General features: G+C 43.3%; 1 protein-coding gene across 2 annotated transcripts; it reads right to left on the reverse strand.

Annotated features, from left to right (window-relative positions):
- Positions 1 to 5,132: 5,132 nt before the first annotated feature.
- LOC131557114 (neuropeptide-like protein C4orf48 homolog) lies at positions 5,133 to 15,739 on the reverse strand. Of its 2 annotated transcripts, none has more exons than XM_058804155.1 (4): positions 15,626 to 15,739; positions 12,533 to 12,675; positions 10,675 to 10,763; positions 5,133 to 6,579 (listed from the first exon to the last, which is right to left on the reverse strand). In XM_058804155.1, exons 2-4 carry the CDS (start codon positions 12,654 to 12,656, stop codon positions 6,508 to 6,510), a joined length of 285 nt encoding a protein of 94 aa, XP_058660138.1. In that variant the 5' UTR covers positions 12,657 to 12,675; positions 15,626 to 15,739; the 3' UTR covers positions 5,133 to 6,507. The 2 variants fall into 2 exon arrangements, with proteins under 2 accessions (XP_058660138.1, XP_058660137.1); XM_058804154.1 differs by lacking the exon at positions 15,626 to 15,739 and adding an exon at positions 14,717 to 14,812 and having other exon boundaries at positions 5,134 to 6,579.
- Between the last annotated feature and the right edge of the window lie 2,962 nt (positions 15,740 to 18,701).

Below are 18,701 nucleotides of genomic sequence, written 5' to 3' on the forward strand. Positions count from 1 at the left end.
AGTGTAAGATGTGGGAAAGCACCCAGGCTTCGTCAGTTCTCCAAAAATCCACTGAAGCCAAGTGTGACAAGCATCTTTAAACACTTTCAAAAGCTTAGAATGCTTTCAGCTATGCAGGAGGGGCTCTGTCAAGCTGTTTTGAAATGAAGGTCAGTTCAGACTTTTGATTCCAAGGAAAACTAAGAATCACTGGTAAAACACCAGTTTTTCTAGTTTATTTATGAGGTTTGCATGGGACTGCTGGAAATCCAGCAGGCAAAAGGGTGCTGGACATGGGGTCAATTTACAGCATAGGCAAGGGTTATGTGCTCTTTGTGTTCTCTGAATGCCACTGGGGAAGAAGCTGAGCTATTTGCCTTGTTACTGCCAATCTTATCCCTGTCTAGGAAGACATAGGCATGTCATTATTTACTTGCTTTATTTGTGTGTAAAAATCCTTTCTTGAATTTATGTGTTTGTGTCTTGGTTGGAAAAGATAGGTGTGTGCTAAGGAAGGCAGGAGCCTCCCCTGAAATGGAAAATGTAAACCCCTTCCCTCTGAATTGTTATAAATTTGAAATTAAGGGGGGCCCTCAGGCAAAGATATGGGAGCAGGAATAACAGTTCTTTATTAGGGAAGAAAAAATTTAAAAAGTAAAATAAACAATGCAGTAAACCAAAACAACACTGACAGAGTCAGAGCACAACCCGACACCCTGTGGGTCAGGGTGTTGGTAGCATCCAATTGGAAATGTGGCTGCAGCCCTCCTGGAGTGTCAGGTGTGGTTCTGCTGGAGCAGGGATCCTGTAGCTAAAGGTGCAGTCTTCCTCTGAAGATCCAGTGGAAGAGGCAGCTGCTGTTCCTCTGGGAATCCAATGGAAAGGCTGTGCTGGTGTCCCAAAAATCTCAGGTCATATCCAGTTAGGAATGCTTGGCTCCTCCTCCTGGACCAAGCATCTCCCAATGGGATGCTGTAATTTTATCAGTCATGCAGTGAGACTCAGAAACCCATTAACAGCAGATGTCTCCTGGAGGGAGGATTGGTTTGTGAAAGAGAGAAAGAAAAGTTCCCAATGAACAGAAGATAACTGCTCCACCTCTAACAGATGGCAAATAGAATATACATTGCCTTGCAGTCCAGGACACTTTGGGAAGAAACTGTTGGTTGATATTTTAAGTGCTGGGATTTGGGCAGGTTATTCCATGGCTACCAAAACCAGAGTGACTGAAGAGTGGCCGTCCTCTGCAGAGCCTGTGCTTACAGAAAGGGCAGGTGGGGAGAGCTCACTATAGCTTAGGAAAGCTATTGACTTCCTGGGATATGGTTCAACCTTCCATGTATAAAATTGTGCATAAAACAAATGTGCAACAAACCAGCTGTCAAAAAGCATTTAAGCATTGCTCAGGTCCTGCTTCAGTGCAAGCTCAAATTGAGGAATTGTGCATTAGTTATATTTAGTGCTGCTGGCTGAAACCAGACACGGTTCAGGGGCTGGAGGCTGTATTACAGGGTATATATAGTCCAGGGTGAATGCAAGAGCTGCTTAGGTAAGAAGCCTTGTGTAACAAATTTAGTGCATGAATGAAGTTCTGCTCTTTACCCATGGAAAAAAAAATAGCCCACAATGCCCAGAACTTTGGAAGAAAAGGTTTAGCACTGCAGGTGGCCTCCATGAAAGCCTGCACTTTAGGCAGTCACAAACATTTCTAACTCTGGGCTTTGTCCTGAAGTTTGTGTCTCTCCCCAGACCCCATATTAACCTGAAAAGTTACCAGGTGAAACTGCATGGTCATCTTGATAGGCTGCAGTCAAAAGATTAATAGGTACAACCTCACTAAACATGGAGTTTAAAACCTGTTGGAATTAATGCAAAGGAAAGTTTCATCTTGTTCACTGCAGAAGCCACACAAAACAACAGATTTTGTTAGCCTTGGTTGCCTAAATTAACTTAACAAAAGTTAGTGCAGATTTAGTATTAAAAGCTACTTGTGTTAGCAGATCTGTCCATTATTTTGGACAAGATGAAACTCTCTTATAAAGAAAAGTTCCTACACTTTCTATTTTGTAGAAAATTCCCATAGATGAATATCCTTATACACATCAAAATGTCACGTTATAAACACTTTTAGCACTTAAAGCTAGATAGAAGCTGGGTTTTTCTCTAACAATTCACATTGATCCCTAACTGCACAAAAATCCCAGTGATGGGACTCCTTCATTTGTGTCCCTGTGTTGCCCACATTTTCTGCCTGTGTTGCTTTTGCGTAGCCAAATATTTTATGGACTTTAGGAATAAAATAAAAGAATTGGGTAAAAATAAAGTTTTAAAAGAAAAGCATCAATTCTTAGAAAACATCTGACAATGAGATGTGGCTTGGGGCTGAGGCTACCATTCTGTTTGCCTGAGCATGAACATTAAGTGCAGCTATTAATGCACACACAGAGAATATTCAGATCCCTCCACATCTAAACAAGAAATTGAATATTGCTGTCCCTTGACTTTTGCATCCTGCCTACTGTGTGGAAGGGTCTAACTTGCATCCCCAGTCAGCAGCAGTCTTTCCAGCTGATTTGGACTCTCAAAGAAAAGTGAAGATGTGAAGAATAATGGGAGGGTTGCCAGCCCTGCCCCATTTTCAGACTCTCTTGACAAAGCGAACAATCTATAGTTTTGTCTCTTAAATTTTGCAGAAAAGTGCAGTGTCACTTACTTTGATTTAAACAGCAAAAGGTGCTCAAGGCTAATGAAGACAAGCTGATGTCTTAGCAGGTTTTCAGAAAGTTCATGGTTCAGAGCAGGAATCAAATGATGACAGCCCTGACTGTGAGGAAGGAAAAGTGTAGGCAGATCAATGTAAAAATAGAATATCTGCAGATATTTGCATTTCTTTTCTCATGGCATCCATGCCTGGAACTCTTCTTCTTATGCTTTAAGTCACCTTTTAAACTTTAGGTGTTTAGAGGTGTTGAAAATATAATTTCTGCCCCTTCCCAACTCTACAGAGTCACAGCTGGAACAGGAAGATGGGAGTTGGAAGGTTGAGGAATATCTACATGGAGATTAAACTGCAAACCCATATAAATGAATGCTATGCTTGAAACTGGAGCAACAGCCCAAAATATTTTACATTGTGATTTTTATTTAATAAGTTGACAATACCTAAAGGTGTGATGGCCACCTGGCAGTGCAGTTGACATCATTTCTCTGGCCCAGACAGCTTTCAGTGCAGCCACAAAGCAAGAGGCACCATGTAATGTACAACAGGGAATAAAACAGGACAAAGTAGACAGTGAGAAGGATGCACGAGTGCTCTGATGACCCCATTATATTTCTGTGTAATAGTTTGGATTTAACAGGAACTTTGGATTTTGAGGAGAAAAAAATGCACATCTTGTAGGAGGCACAGCAGCAGATTTCCAGCACTGGAACACACAGCACCATCCTCATGTTTGCTCTGCCCCTGCCTCCAGCAGGTTTTGTCCAGTGCATCCCATTGCTTGTTTGCAAAGGGACAGCAAACAGCCATTCTCTGGTCATTTATGGCTTCATAAACTTCTGTCACCCTCCTCAGCCATCTCTTGACTTGACTGAAGGTTCCCAGTCTGTACAGTGCTCCTGTTTATCCTGGCTCCTTTGGCAGCACTTCATATGGTTCTGCTGTGTTCTTGTTCTCTATGAAAACGGTCTTGAGTCTTGTCACTCTGTCATACTAAACCTGATTTTACATATTCAAATTCTTCAAAAGTTTCTTTTCACTTGCCCAGAACACATATTCCCGTTGCTGGGTGCAATTCCCACACCTTCCTGCCAATGCTTTTTCAGAAATGGTGGCATATTAGCTGCTCTCCTGTCATTTGGGTGGTTTTGAACAAGAATTAATATAAAACAGTAATTGATGAAAAAAGAATGGGTAAGGTAATTAAAAAGAGCATGCAAAAATCACCACTAGAGAAATCCTGCTTATATTGAGCTTCTGCAGACTGAAAGGAATCTTAAATTTTTCAGATTCTGAGAAAGAGAATTAAAAAGTTATTCCCCTTTCCCCACCTGTCCCCTTCCTGGCTGGGTCAACAGCCCAATTCTGTCCCATGTTTCACTTCCCCAGTTCCAACAAAGTGAATCATAAAGCAGAGGAGCAGCAAAGCAACTGAAGGAATTCCAAATGGTCAGGTTTTCTTTTGTTCAAGCCAGTGCCTGTGCAATCACCAAGGATAAAATTCACAAAGATCTATAGGTGTTTCCATCTGGCAAACATGGCTGGGTTCTTGTCCACACCTGTAACAAGCCAGTGAGATTACACCAGGCTGGGGGACAGTCCACAGGATAATTCAGAATAATTCATCTGAAAATGAGCTGTTCTGGGACTTCCTCCAAGTTCTGCAATAGGAATGTTCATTTTTATGTAAAAAGGGGTCTTTCCACACAATGTCTTCCCTGAACAGGTGAGTTCCTCTTCCCTGGGAATGAGATGCTGATGTTGCTCCATGGTGAATTGTTGTCACTCATTGCTCTGGCAGTTCTGCCAGCTGGACAAAGGGGCTGCTGACCTGGGGAGTATCAGCCTCACCACCCACACCTGCAGTGACTCCAGACTCACCAGACTGAGGGGCCTGAAGTGCCCTGAGAAATCCCTGGGATCAGAGGGAGGGCAGTGCCAGAATGGAAGAGGGAATGGAGGTTGAGATGGAGAGGAGAGAGAACACAGGTTCAGAGCAAAGCAGGGGAACAAAGCCAAGCTAGAACAAGATGAGGACAAGCCAAGTGCAGCAAAAGCCAAGGAGCTCTGAGAAGTCAATGAGCTGCAGCCAGGGCCAGTTGAAGCTCCCCAAAGGGGGCTTTGCTCCCAGAAATCCTGAGAGTGCTCTGCCTTGGATAAGGACTGCTGCCCCTTCCCACCCTCTGGGAGGGGAGCTGCAGGTGAGGCTTGCACTGACTGGCTTTGCCAAGCAGCCCAAAATGAGCAGTGCCAGGGCTCCCATGCTGTGTGAATGGACTGGGTGAGAAACACAGTACTGCTGCTCCCTGAGGGGATTTGGAAAAATGACACCAGAATCCTCTGTCCCATTCACACTGGGCTTCTGTGCTGGCCTGTGTGCTGGTCACACACAGAAGGGCATGCTGTGCTTCTCAGTGCACAGGGCTTGGTTTTCCCAGCTCTGGAAGGTTTGGGAAGGCACTCAGGTCCCTGTCGTGCTCCCCCAGCTGCTGTTACCATTCCTGCAGCTGCATAGGCAGAGCAGGAGTTGGGTTTCCTCTCTCATCCACTCCCAGCAAAGTCACGGCAATTTATTTATATAAGTACACCCACAGGCAGGAACTTTCTTCCAAATTCAGCTGAAGAGATTTTTACTTTCAGATGTCCCATCCCCTTCCCAAGCCAGGTCTTAATGCCGGAATCATTTGAGACAGCTCTAAAGCACAGCAGAAGAACTCCAAGCACCTCCTGGCAGTGCTCAGCCTATTCAGACTTGTGAGTTGACACAGAATCTTAGAATAAAGGGGGAGAGGTGAGGATGAAACAATCCCAGTTTTCAGGTACAAAGATCTTTCTTATTGCCTGAAATAGAAGGAGCAGTTTTCAAAAGCAGCTACAAGAGAAAACCAAAACATTTGGAGTTCAGCCCATCACAGGCTGGACCAAATATGTGTGACCCAATTCCTGTGTTTCACTTGAAGCAAAATAAGGCACAGACTCGTGAAGAAACTTCTTGGCACTGCACAGAGCTGTCCTTCAGTGTGATGCTGAGCAGTTGCTGGTGGCAGCATTTGGCACAGCTGGAACTGGCCAGGCTGCCTAATCATACTCTGATTCTCCTTTTCACTCTGGCCATTTGACCTGCTAAAATAAAGCTACTCAGAAATTCACTAGAATGGGGTGCCCAAGGAAGGAGGGGAAGAACCCAAACATTTTAATTAAAGAAAATAATACTCTTCTGCAGGATAACAGGAGGCTCAGCACAGATATAAACTGCTTTGGTCCAAGAACAGCAGATGTGTAACTCCTCATGACACACAGCCCATTACAGCTGACAGAACTACAACATGCCTGAAGGTGGGCACAGCACAGACAACAAACAGAAAGGACTTCATCATCTTTAATACACAGGCAAAGCCTACAGAGACTACAGTCTCAATGTAACTGGGTAAGTTGCCACAGACGTGTGCATACTGAAGACAAAAAACAGCTGAACATGTCTCTAGGGATAATTTCTCCAAAATTATCTTTGGGGGTTACACTTGGCAAATTCTGATTTAAAAATCAAAGCAGGTGCATTTCCCCTCTCCCCACCCTAAAATCAAGTAACAGATTTACTGAATTGAGCCCTTACTGGCAATCCAGCAGATGTGAAAAGAGGGTACTTTTTAAAAAAAGATACAGAACAGACAAACACATCAGACACAGGCCCCAGTTTCATCAGCATTGGGGCATACATGCTTGCCACATGAACTCCATAAAGCTGTATTTTATACAGCTGCATTTTAAAAACTTCTGGACAGGTGAGTCTCCTCAGGGGTCTCCAGGGTTCAGTTCAGCAGATTGGCAGCTATGCAGTCACACAGATTTCTCTTTTCCACCTGAAGAAGCAGAGTTTCTGTCTGTAAGAGGGGGGAACAACATCACAAAAAATAAATGTCAGTACTGTAAAACGAATGAGCTCCCAAAGAAAAGTCCATTTTATTTTTATTCTCCAGTTTGGAACTAGTGGTATGAGATGAATTTTGGGGTAAAAATCAGACTTACTGTTTACTACTCTACAAAATGATTTTGCTTTTGTGGGATTAATTGGCATACCAACATAACATTACTTCCTGTGACATGAAGAAAGTAATTTTTCTTTCCTACAATCTTATTTCAACAGCACAAACTGGAGCGTAAGTTCAGAAGTTCATTAGAGGCTTAAACCCCCTCCCCCTCCCCACCCCTCTCGCATCATGTCAGAAATTTTATTTTACTTAAAAACAGACACTGAATTTAAAATTTAAAATTTCTTCACTCTCAGTGAAGAAATTAATTTCTCTAGTTTCTCTTGTTTCTCTTTAACTTTCTCCTGATAATACGGAAATTCAGTAGTTACTGATAATAAAACAGACAAGAGGTTCTGAGCTGGCACAGAGCCATCACAATTCAAACACAAAATGAGATTACTGACTTCTTTAAGGAAAGGGGTCCCAAACTGATGAAATTGGAAGTCTCTGGGTGGAACAGAGGTTCATCAATATCAGGAGATCTCTGTTGCCCACAGATCCCTGGTTCTGAAGCAACGAGAGTGAATTGGGAACTTCTGAGAGCTGGAGCTGGGTATGATCTGAAAGGCTGCACCCTCTCAGCCTTCCTGAGTGAGAAAGGGCTGGGGACCAGAGAGGGGACAGCAGGGAAAGGAAATCTGGGAATCCTTCCTCTCTAGCCCATACACACACACACACACACACACACTTGGGTTTTCCTGGCTGTCTGGAGCACCTCTTGCTTCAGTAGATGCAGGATGCAGCAGAAATGTTTGACATCAATATCATATCTTCACCTCAGTTTGTCTACCATGGGCTGAAGCTGTACCTGAAAATCAGCCTGGTCCAAGAGAGAACTCCCCCCTTATTGGCCATGGGACACAGTAGCTGTGGGAAGTCCACTCACCAAATTAATCCCCACTGGGGTAACCAGCTACCAAAACTAGGCACAGAAAAAAAGGCATTATGAAGAACACCAGCTCTAAATGCCAATCAAAGGCATCCTTAACCTGCCTGCCTTGCAATTCCTGGATGAGATGGAGTTGCCATGTGATTAAAGGCTGTGTTTTAAAAGCTGTGCTATCCATTGACCCACATTATCTAAAGGCACTTAGAGCAGAGCTGGGCTGAAGCTTCCTGCTCTGCACTTGCCTCCTTAGTGCAGGATAAGCCATCTGCTGCTCAGGCTTGTATTTCCCCAGATAATAAATCTCAGGAAGAAACCACAACCCTGTGGTTTTATATTAAATCAGGTATCACTTTTGATTGTTTCAGCTGCCCTGCAAAACTAAAAAGATCTGATCAGACTTTGCTAATCATTGAAAAGACCTTCAATCAGCACCTTCTCACCACCTCACTGGCATCATTTGCCATGGTTTGAGGTTAAGGGAGGTTGACAGCATGCCAGCATCTCTGGAGCTGAGTCCCAATGCTGCTTACCATCTTATATATCTTTAATAACATTTTCAAGCCTTTCTTTTTATTTTCAGGGGCACATCTAGCTTACTGTGCTTTAAACATTCCAAGCAACCACAGACAGTTTATAAAGCAATAAAGAGCAGTGCTTGTGGTGGGAGCAGCTCCCTCCCAGCAGCACAAGACTCCTCTCCCCAGCCCATGACCACATGTGGCACTTTGGCTAAGTGGTGAACCACAGATATTCCCAGAAAATTCTGCCCACAGTTATTCTCACTGCCAAAACAACTACTCAAGCCTGCTCTGAGGGACCACCAGCAGCCAAAAACAGGATAGAGGGGGGTAAATAGATCTGATATGTGTAGAAATCAGCCTGTCAGAAGGGGTCTGTGACCCTTCTGATGCAGCCAGCCTGACAATTATTGAGGGACCATCACACCAGAGTAGGTTACAAAAACCTATTGGGATTGGAAAAGGAAGGAGATCCAGTCTGTGGCCTTCATGAAAGGTCTGTGACCTATGCCAGAGTCAGTTTGCTTTGAGACACCATGTTAATCAACCCAGGGCCAAATGAAGTGTGAAAGCTCTTGAGCAATATTCTTGTGCCATAAAATTATATACAGGCTTTCCCTGAACAGAACTGCAGGGTAAGATGTGCAGGAGGAATTAAATGAGAATTTCCTCTCTAAGCTTTTGGGAATCCCTCCCCCTCCAACTCAGTTAGGAGCTGCTTAGTCATCATCTAACAATCTTGCCTGCAAACAAAGGAGAGTTTTTCAAGGAAATTAATGTCTCCAGTGGGAATATTAACAAAAGGAATTGTATTTTCAGGGACAGGAATATTTGCCCCACAAAGCAGCAAAACAGACTAAAATAGTCAAATGTGAAATATATGTGGCTGAAAGCAGTGGTCCTAAAGCCCTCGGTTTGCATTAAATTGTGCTACAGCTGAATAATAAAAGTAAGAATTAAATACCCTAGAAGACAGTTCCAAGAAGTCCTCAACTGTTAAATATTTCCATGTCTTTTGAGGATGTAGGCAGAATTCCTAGCCTAATGACTGGAATAGGCCTGTTCCAGTTATGGTGAGCTGAAGGATTTCAATATGAATTCAATTATTTAGATTTTAAAGTGATAAGGAAGTGATAGATTTGTTTTCATTGGAATATATCACATTTTCAGGCTTGCTGTCAAATCTACAAGTGTGAAAGCCAATAATAGGACATTCATTTCAATTGACGTTTTTCTATCCTCATGTTATCTCTTTGGCTGTCTTTAATGTTTATTTTTTTAAAACTATTAAAACACAGTAACTATCTCTGGGGTTCTTAATGCTACTTCTGTTTTGGATATCTGGTTTTATAAATTTTTTCTCTTGGTCTGCAAGCTGAAGGTTTCATAAAGGTCACTGCCATAGCCAGACCAAGATGTAGAAATTCTGATGGAAAGTTCAAAGGTTTGTAGTAGGATGAGGTGTGCTAGAACCACTTTACAGCACAATCTGAACATCTTGTTTGGGCTGCATAAAGTGCTCAGCAGATTCATTAGCAAGATTTCTTCATGAAGCCCAAAATATATTTGACCTGTAATTATTGAACAGATTTTGTTTAGCTGTAAATGTGCTACATACCAATCTGGCTCTGCTGGAATGTTTGTTTATTTTTTTTTTGTAGAATGTCACAATTCAAGGCATCTTCATTCATGCACTTGTATTTTCACCTAACCATCAAGGACCCTGCTTGAAGTAACCTCACACCATTCCTCAAAGACAACAGCTCACAGGCTTTGACCATAAATCAGAAAAGCAGGAAAGTTTCAGTGCCTTCTGCTGAGCAATCTGTGCAGGAGTGTGTCTGTAGCACTCCAGCTATGGGGTACCCAGGGGGTGGGGACAGAGCCACCCTCCTGGGACAGCAGCATCTGGCAGCAGCTGGGGCACAGGCAGGCACAGATTGCAGCAAGAGACAGATCCACATCCCCCACGGAAGGGAGGCGCCAGCCCTGGCACATTCTGCCCGCTCACTGCAAAACAAACAAGTTTCATTCCCTGTGCTGTTCTACTTTGTGGCATTTTTCATCATTATGAAATCAGAAAAATGGAAAAACTCTCTATGGATGATGCTTCCTCCCTTAGCTTCTCCCCAGGGATAAAAGCATGTGCAGGGGAGTATTTTATTTTAGTAACTTTTTGTTTGAGCTGGCTCTTTCCTTTTGGGTAATATGTATAAATTATACTCTCACCTTACTCCCCCTGACATAAAAAAGGGGTGTGCTCAGTTTTGGAGTGAGAAAAGCAGCACATGGCTCTAATTTGGCAAGAGAAGGACAGTCAATTCACACTTTCCTATACGTCCTATTGTCCCTGAGACCCCAAAGCAGAAGAATTCCACAGATTATTGCACAGAGAGGTGAAATGTAATTAACCAGCCTCACCTCAGAACACAGAACAGCACAACTCACTGCAAAAATCCAAGCATCTTACCTACTTTTGTAGACAGAATTTTCATTTATATTGGGGAAAAAAAGAGAAGACATTTAATGTGTCCTTACCCTTGTGTCTAGATTATATGCTGTCTTCTTTAAATCCTGCAGAGCTCTCTGCATGAACTCAAAGGCATGGCAATCAACACAGGGGCGGCCTGGAAGAGATTCAGGAGAGAATCATGACTACATGGCATGAAGAATTAACTAGAAGGAGTAAACTGTGATTCTGAGTATCAGAAAGAGCTACAAAAAAGAGTCCACAGAGTGAGTACTGATGTTGATAGTACTGAACAACCCAGGTAATTTTAATTGGTTTACTGTGATGGTCCACCCAGTCTCTTAATAATAAAAGAATTACTTCAAATTTACATTAATATTTTTCTTTCTGCTACATTGCTGTTACACTTTTCCTTCTACAGCTCATTGTATGGAAACATTACACTCTTTACTTGAGCCTTTCATTGTGCTCCACTAACCCTGGGTACATTTTCAACCTCATCTTCAGATTTTTCAGAAATTATGTCTGAAAACATGAACCTGCTCCCTAGAAAAATCTCATCTCCTAATGTAACAAATGTGAGCTCTAAATTGAAGACTAATAAAATAAAGCTGACTACAATATTATAAAGACAGACCACTTCAGCCTCTAACTTTGAATATGACACAGCTTTGCCCAAAAAAATGCCCTGTTATCAGCAGGCATTGCTGGTAAGCAGAACTGCTGCAATCTGGATTTATTGGAGTGTTTAAGAGAACATTCCCAGATTGAGACACTCAGACTGAAGGGCACAAGGCTTGCTTTGCCTTGTTCACCACATAACACAGATCTGTGCCCTAACAGACAGCAAAGACAGACAGACAGACACCTTGAGCTCATCAGGCTCAGCTGCTCTCACTGGCCTCTCTGTGCCTGTGTGTGGCTGACAGCCTCACCAGAAACCCTGCACAGGAGAGGAATCCTGAGCCCAGCTGTAGCTTGCTCTCTGGGGCCTGGTGTGAATGAAAGGATGAAGTCCAGGCTAAAGCTGGGAAATGCTGCTCTGCCTGTGCCCTGTCTGTAAGCCCATTTTGCAAACACTTGATGTTGGACTGTACATGCCTCTGACACCCTGGACAATGAGCTTCCAGCTCACAATCTGAGTGCTGACCAGCAACCAGGAATTCTGCCTGCTGGAGAAAGGGAGCCTGCCAAAGTCTTTAACTGGCTAAGAAAAAAAAAAAAAAAACCACAAAAAACCCCCCCAACATATATATACACACACACACACACACATATATATGTATATACACACACATATATATATATATATAAACAGTATTAAAGACCTGCTCCATCATTGCTGTACCCAACTTCAGTGCTACTGTATTTACACTGGACAAAAGGAGAGGACAGCAGTTTTTCACATCAACAACTTGATGGAAGGACCTGTCATTATGTTTATAAAGTAAAATAAACTCAACACAGATCAGCAAAGGAGAATTAGGTGGTCGAAGGCCCCAAGACTAGGTGTTGACAAAATGCTTTCTTGGCATCATTTAATAAAAATTCATGACTTTAAAACAGCAAACATTCTCAAGAACAAAATCTAATGAACAGACAATGTCAGCTGAAAAAGAGCAAGTCTCAGTGGTGTCTCTGAAAAGCAAACATGGTGATTCTAGCATAGAAAGGGCTAACACAATGGACAAAAGAAAAGGTGCAGAACAGTGGCAGGTTTCAGCAAAAAGCAAGAGACAAAGATAAGAGAGTGAAGAGCTCTGGATGCAGGAGCAAAACAACACTGGTAGATTATCAGGCTGTGGTTTTAAAACAATGTAGGCAAGACATTCCAAAATAGTTTGAATTATTTGGGCAAACTTCAGAGGCCAGCAACATGAGGCCTGCAGCAGGGGCTGTAGGAGAGGACTGCAGGGTGGTACTTACTTTCAGCTGGGATGGCTGTTCCTGCTTCCTGGTCAGCTCTGACAGGCTCTGAGACAAGTAGTGCTACCAAAAATACCAAAGGAACTGTAAGGATGGCTCTCCTCAGAAGGCAGGGTGCCAGCATCTTGGGAATGGGTGCTTCTCTGCTTGTCAAGAGACATAAACAAGTTAGTGAGGAACACTACAGACACACAAGGGTTTTGTCACAAAGTTAATGTCCCTGATGGCTAAAGATTTGTCAGTCTTCCTCTGAAAGAAGACAAAATACCAGAAGATCTAGAGCAGGGAGAAAAGGTCTCTGTACCTTTCCAGACTGTACATAAAACTCAACACTGAGAGAACATCCCTACACTAGATAAGAAGTCCCTGGAGTGTCCTTGGTTTCATTTGAAGGCCAGGATGGTTTGCCTGGTCTGTGACTTTTTTGTAACTACACAGTCACAGACATGAATCTGGGGAGCTGGTTCACTGTTATACTTTGAGATCAAAACTTCAGGGATTACAGAGCTGGCTGAAACAGAACCTGGAAACAAGGTCTTTGGCCTCTGGCTTCCTTTACTGCATCATCTTTTCTCAAGTGAAATAACTAAAGGTAACCACTAGCATTACACAGCACGCTAATTATAAAAACTCCTTTATGAAAGTATTTGAAGGAAATACTTTTTTTAAACCTCCACAAATTCAAAGGTAGAATTTCTAATGGTAAATGCATCAAAACTCTTTGACCTTCTGTTTCCCCTCCTAATCTGGGCTTCAGGCCATTATTTGCAGCCATCCATTTGCTCCTGCCAGGCCACACCATCCCCAGACCTGGGTACAACCTGGTCCAGCAGCAGTTTCCCTTCACACAGAGGCAAGTTTTTTTAAAGGTTTCAATTAAGTATTTTCTTGACCCAACAGGTAAACTGTTCAGAGCAAAAGGGACTGGCTCAAGTTGCAACTGCTTGTTAGAGATCCCAATCCAAGGGAGCTCCTTAGCTCAGCCAAGTTTACCTTTCATTCCTATACATCAACATGGAAGAAAGACAGATTAAATAAGGCTAAGTTATGGCAATACAATAAAACCCACATAAAAAAATCTGTTCAGCTAACTGTGGGAAAACAGGACAACATTCTGCCTCTTTCTGTTGGTGCTTATTGAGCACAAGATGTTGCATAAGAGCATTAGATCTGCATGTACTGAATGCAAGAGTACAGCACTCCCCAGAACAGATTGTATTTCACATTTAGAAAGGCAGTAGAGGGAGGCAGGGAAGGGAAGGGTTTTCCCCATTTTGCCACAAACACAGAACAGAACAAGACTGTTCTTCAATATGTGCAATCCACCTTTTCAGACACAGATAAAGCGGAGCTGCAAACTCTGCACGAACACTTGCAGCATGTGCAAACAGCAATTCAGCCAGGGCAGGAGCAGCATTGTACACATACCCTGCCTGTGCACCCAACCTAAACACAGGAGCAGGGAATGGTTCAGAAGCAAGAGACAAACCTGTACAAGCAGAGTCACAGATGTACTTGAACCCATGGCAACAAAAAGATAGGGTAATATAATTTCTATACCCTCATATTGCGTTTCCTGTCCCACCCCCTATTTAGATCTGATGTGATCCTTTTTTTTTTAATCTCTACAATCCCTAAAATAAAGGGATTAAATCACTACAAGTGGTTTGGGTTTTCTGTTTTAATTAATGGTGATCTGCAATAAAAAAAGTACAATCAAAAATAGCAGTCTTTGCAATAGGATGCAGCAGAGTGTCTCCAAGAAATAGTAAATTAGGACAACACCAGCCTCTTTTGGAAGCACCTGATGAAGCAGCCTCCTGGTCAGCAGGAGCAGAGGCTATTTTCAGAGTTGACTATAAGTACTACAAAGGTTCAACAAAACAAAACAGACACATTGTTAAACTTTTTTGGGGCACCTTACCCATCACCCACCCCAGAGTCAGCTAGCTTTGTAGGTGAGCCCCACTGCAGAACAACTGCTCCTCTAGTGCAGCAATCATCTAAAATCACACCTGACTCCTGCCTCTTAGTTATTGCATGGGAATTTGCAAGGAGTAATTGTGACAGGCTTACAAGGGTGGTCTCTCCCTGCAGTGCAGCTGGGAACAGAGACAGATCTGTGCACGGACTTCTATGAAAGAGAAAATTCACCCCCTTTAACAAAGGAAAAAATATCAGTACCTGATCTTTCTCTTGTCTTTTGATGGTTTCTTTGAAATGGCCGCTGCAAACTGCTAAGAGAACAAGTGCAGCATTTCTGAGCATGTGCACTGTCTCTTTTTAACCTTCTCTGAAAGAGGTTATTACTATGGGGAGATTTCTGCCATGGCAACAATGCAGAGCACTGCAGCACGCAGCGCAGATTTAAAGAGGCACAGGCTGTGTAGCCCAGGTCTGGGGAAGGATGATTCTGTTCTGACATGCAAGGTCCAGCAGGGACTCACCTGCCCTGGGTAAGGTTTTTAAAGCCAGGCCATTTGATTAATTTCTCTTGAAGTCTGCTGAGTGGTTTTTCTGCAGTCTGAGCAGCTGGATGGGGCACCTGGTTCAAGCAACTTGCTTCCCCAGAGCTTGAAAATCACCACAACAATCTACAGCTGGTTTTTGGGAGATGAGGACAGAGCAGGGATTGCACTGAGGAATTGCTCAGTGCGCTGCCTGCCATTTGAATGGTTCTGACTTACAGGGGGCATTAGCACTCGTGCCTGCTTTCCCAGGTATTCTGTGATTCCAGTCCCAGAGCTGCCAGGAGCAGCTGCAGCCACCAAAACTCTGAGAGGGAGCTTGAGTCCAAAATCAGAACCCCTCTTTTCTATCCCCCTTTCAGAGCCCTGTGAGCTGCACTCCAGGACAACACTGACTGCACTTGTTCTGCATGCAATAACACAATGGAATGAAGATGATAAAAGTGATTTTGTCAAGTCAAAGCTAAGTTCAGGGGCTACATCACCTCCCAAAAACCACATTTTCCATCACAAATTAGACACTAGCAGTGCTTGTTTCAGAGAGAATGAGCCCAGCTGAGGGCAGGCACAGCACTGAGGAGCACACACAGACCTTCAAAGGGACTGTGCGCTGTGTTTGCTTTACCTGGTTCAGAGGAGACTCAACCTTCAATGATTTCATGGTGAAAGCTGGGGGCATTCTGTGCCCAGCAAGGTCAGGCACACAACCTTGTTTTTCACGAGCAGAAACTCCTTCCCAGAATTATGACTGAATTGCTAGCTAACATTTTTCTTTTCAACTTGCTCTATATAACCTGTCCCTCCTGTATAGCCTAAGAGGAATGGTTTGCTTTCATTAATTCTGGTAAGTAAGTAAAAAGCTAAAATCTCAGCTTGTTCAGTGTGTAACTATGCTGCTGTGTGAAGTTACAACATCCATGAGATGTTGAGGGGGGTCAAGAGGGGATTAATTATAGTACTGCCATCCTTATACATCACAAAAACAGAAATCAGGGGAAAATAATTTTTAGAGACTGTTCTTTTGGGAAAGCAAGATTTAGCATTGCAGAGATAACCTTTTGGTCTGATTTAGTATCTGCCTGTACATAAATTACAAATGCAAAACTTAATTCATGATCACTCTTGGCCCTCTAATCTCATACCTTGGCCTGTCTTCCTGATAAATAACATAGATATTCCTATAGACACACAGACCCCCACTACCTGCCCCCCTCTCTATATATGCCTTTTCTTAGCCTGATCATTCCCAGTAAATCCGTTCTCCTGAATCCTGTGCTTTCTCTATCACAACAGTAAAACCAAGCAGCCAGTCCTGGTACCTTGGGTATTATCACTGATCTCTCTTCTAGACCCATGCAGTGGGCTTCCAATTCCACTAAACAAACTTCTAAAAATCTGTTTCTGCCATTCAGATGCTAAATTACTTGCTCTTAGCATCCCATACCAAATATTGCAATGTCTCTTATTTAGCCTTATCTTAGATCTATTTATCCTTTAAGGAACCACTTCCATTTCAGTGTTTTAAAAACATTTCCTCTTTATTCACTTCTCTCCACTCTGCACTCTGTTAAGCACCAGTTTTTCTCTTCACTGAAGCTAAAATTTTCTCAAGTGGAAAATATCAGTTCACCAAGGAGGAGATCTTCCATATAGGAAGCAAACATTCAAATTCAGCACATTTTTCATAGAATGTCCTGAGTTGAAAGGGACCCACAATGGTCATCAAAGTCAAACTCCGGGCCCTGCACAGCCCCATCCCCAGGAGTCCCCCCCTGTGCCCCAGAGCATTGTCCAAACACCCCCTGAGCTCTGCCAGGCTGGTGCTGTGACCGCTGCCCTGGGGAGCCTGGTCAGGGCCCAGCCGCCCTCTGGGGCAAAACCTTTCACTAATATCCAACCTGAACACCCCTGATACAACTTCAGGCCCTTCCCTCATTCCTGTCACTGTCACCACAGAGCAGGGATCAGTGTCTGTCCCTCCCTTCCCCTCAGGAGGAATTTGTAACTGCACTGAGGTCTCCCCTTGTAGAGGGATAGAACGTAAGTAAATAAAGGTAGTATAGAAAGTAATCTTATCCCCTAAAGAGTTGCAGCTGAGCCAATTACTAAAGATTAGGAGCAGGCCTGATGTTAACAGGCCACAGCTGTAGCCAGTCAGAAGCGTGTTATAAAAGAGTGGATTGGTTGGTTGGGGGAACTGGAGTCAGTGGCTGCTGTGAGGACAGGGAAGAGTCAGTGCCTGGAGGAGCTGCCTGTGAGAAACATCAAGGAGGTACAAAACTCTGGCAATATGGAACCCTTGCAATGTAATGAATATAGAACTCTTGTGATATAATAGCAACATCCCCTCACTCTCCTCTTCTCCAGGCTGAACAGACCAAGTGCCCTCACCTGCTCCCTGTATGGCCTCTCCAGACCCTCACCATCCTCATGGCCTTCTTTGGACATTCTCTTATAGTTTCAAGTCTTTCTTATTTTGTGGTACCCAAAGCTGCCCCAGCACTCGAGGTGAGGCCACCCCAGAGCAGAGCAAGACAATCCCTCCCTTGCCTGGCTGGAGATGCTGGGCCTGATGCCCCCAGAACAAGGTTGGCTCTCCTGGCCACTAGGACACACTGAAAAATTTTGTATTTTTGAAAGTTTTGAATTTTTTATTTGGAAAATATTTTTTAAAATATTATTTTGACAATTTTAAAATTTTGATAATTTCTGGTTTTCAAATTCAGAATGATTGGTTTTTAAAAACTAAGCTTAACACAGTAAAAATACATTGCATAGTCTGTTCATGGAATTGCAGAGTAGGAACAGCTCTCATGTTAAAGTTATGAGGCACAACCACAACACAACATTATAACAAAGCCTTTCCTTCTCTCATATTTCTGATGCAAAAAGCACAGGTCAGAGATGCTAGCCCAAGGACCACTGAAAATTGGAAGTACAGAGCAGGACTGGAACCATACAGCACCTGCACTGCACCCTCAGAGGTGATTTCATTGTGGCCAAAGCTGCAGTGGTGCTCATGAGGCACCATGGGCTGAGGGTGAAAAGTGACATTTGTGTGAAAGCTGGAACAACCTGACTCCCCAGCTACCCTTGGGGAGCATTTATGAGGAAAGCACAGAGAATTTATAGCTTCTTTTCTATAATGAAGTCTAACGCAATGTATTTTTTTTCTCAAAATCCCCACCAGCTAGGAAACATCAAAGCACTGTTACTGAGATTTCATTTTTTTCATCTTGATAGCACATGTCTTGATACTATAAATATTTCTATGGGATTGGAAGAAAAGCTGGAGCCTTTACCTCTAAGCCTTTTCACTGCTTGGGTTCTCCTTGGCTCTTAAATCTAATATCCTGTCACTACAGAAAACTTTCTCCCTCACTAAAGAAAACAGTTTCTGTCATTTCTCCTGGAGACACTTTTATGTTTTCTCATAGCCTGCCCTCTAAATCATGGCAAAAATCTCCCCACAAGGTACCATCCTGTCTTCTATCAACCACACTTTGATGCTTTACCTCTGCCACGAATCCACAAAGGAGAGCCTGGGGATGAATCTGGCTGGGGCTGTGGATGCCATACAAAAGTGTTTGTCACACCAGTATGTCCCTGCCCCGCACCTCTGGCTGTCACTCCTGTCGCCCCTGCCAGCCTGGGCTGTGATATCTCCAGGCCAGGGGCTCTGTTTGCTCTTGGTGGGGCAG

Source organism: Ammospiza caudacuta, chromosome 4, assembly GCF_027887145.1.
Source record: "Ammospiza caudacuta isolate bAmmCau1 chromosome 4, bAmmCau1.pri, whole genome shotgun sequence".
In the NCBI taxonomy this organism is placed as follows: Eukaryota; Metazoa; Chordata; class Aves; order Passeriformes; family Passerellidae; genus Ammospiza; species Ammospiza caudacuta.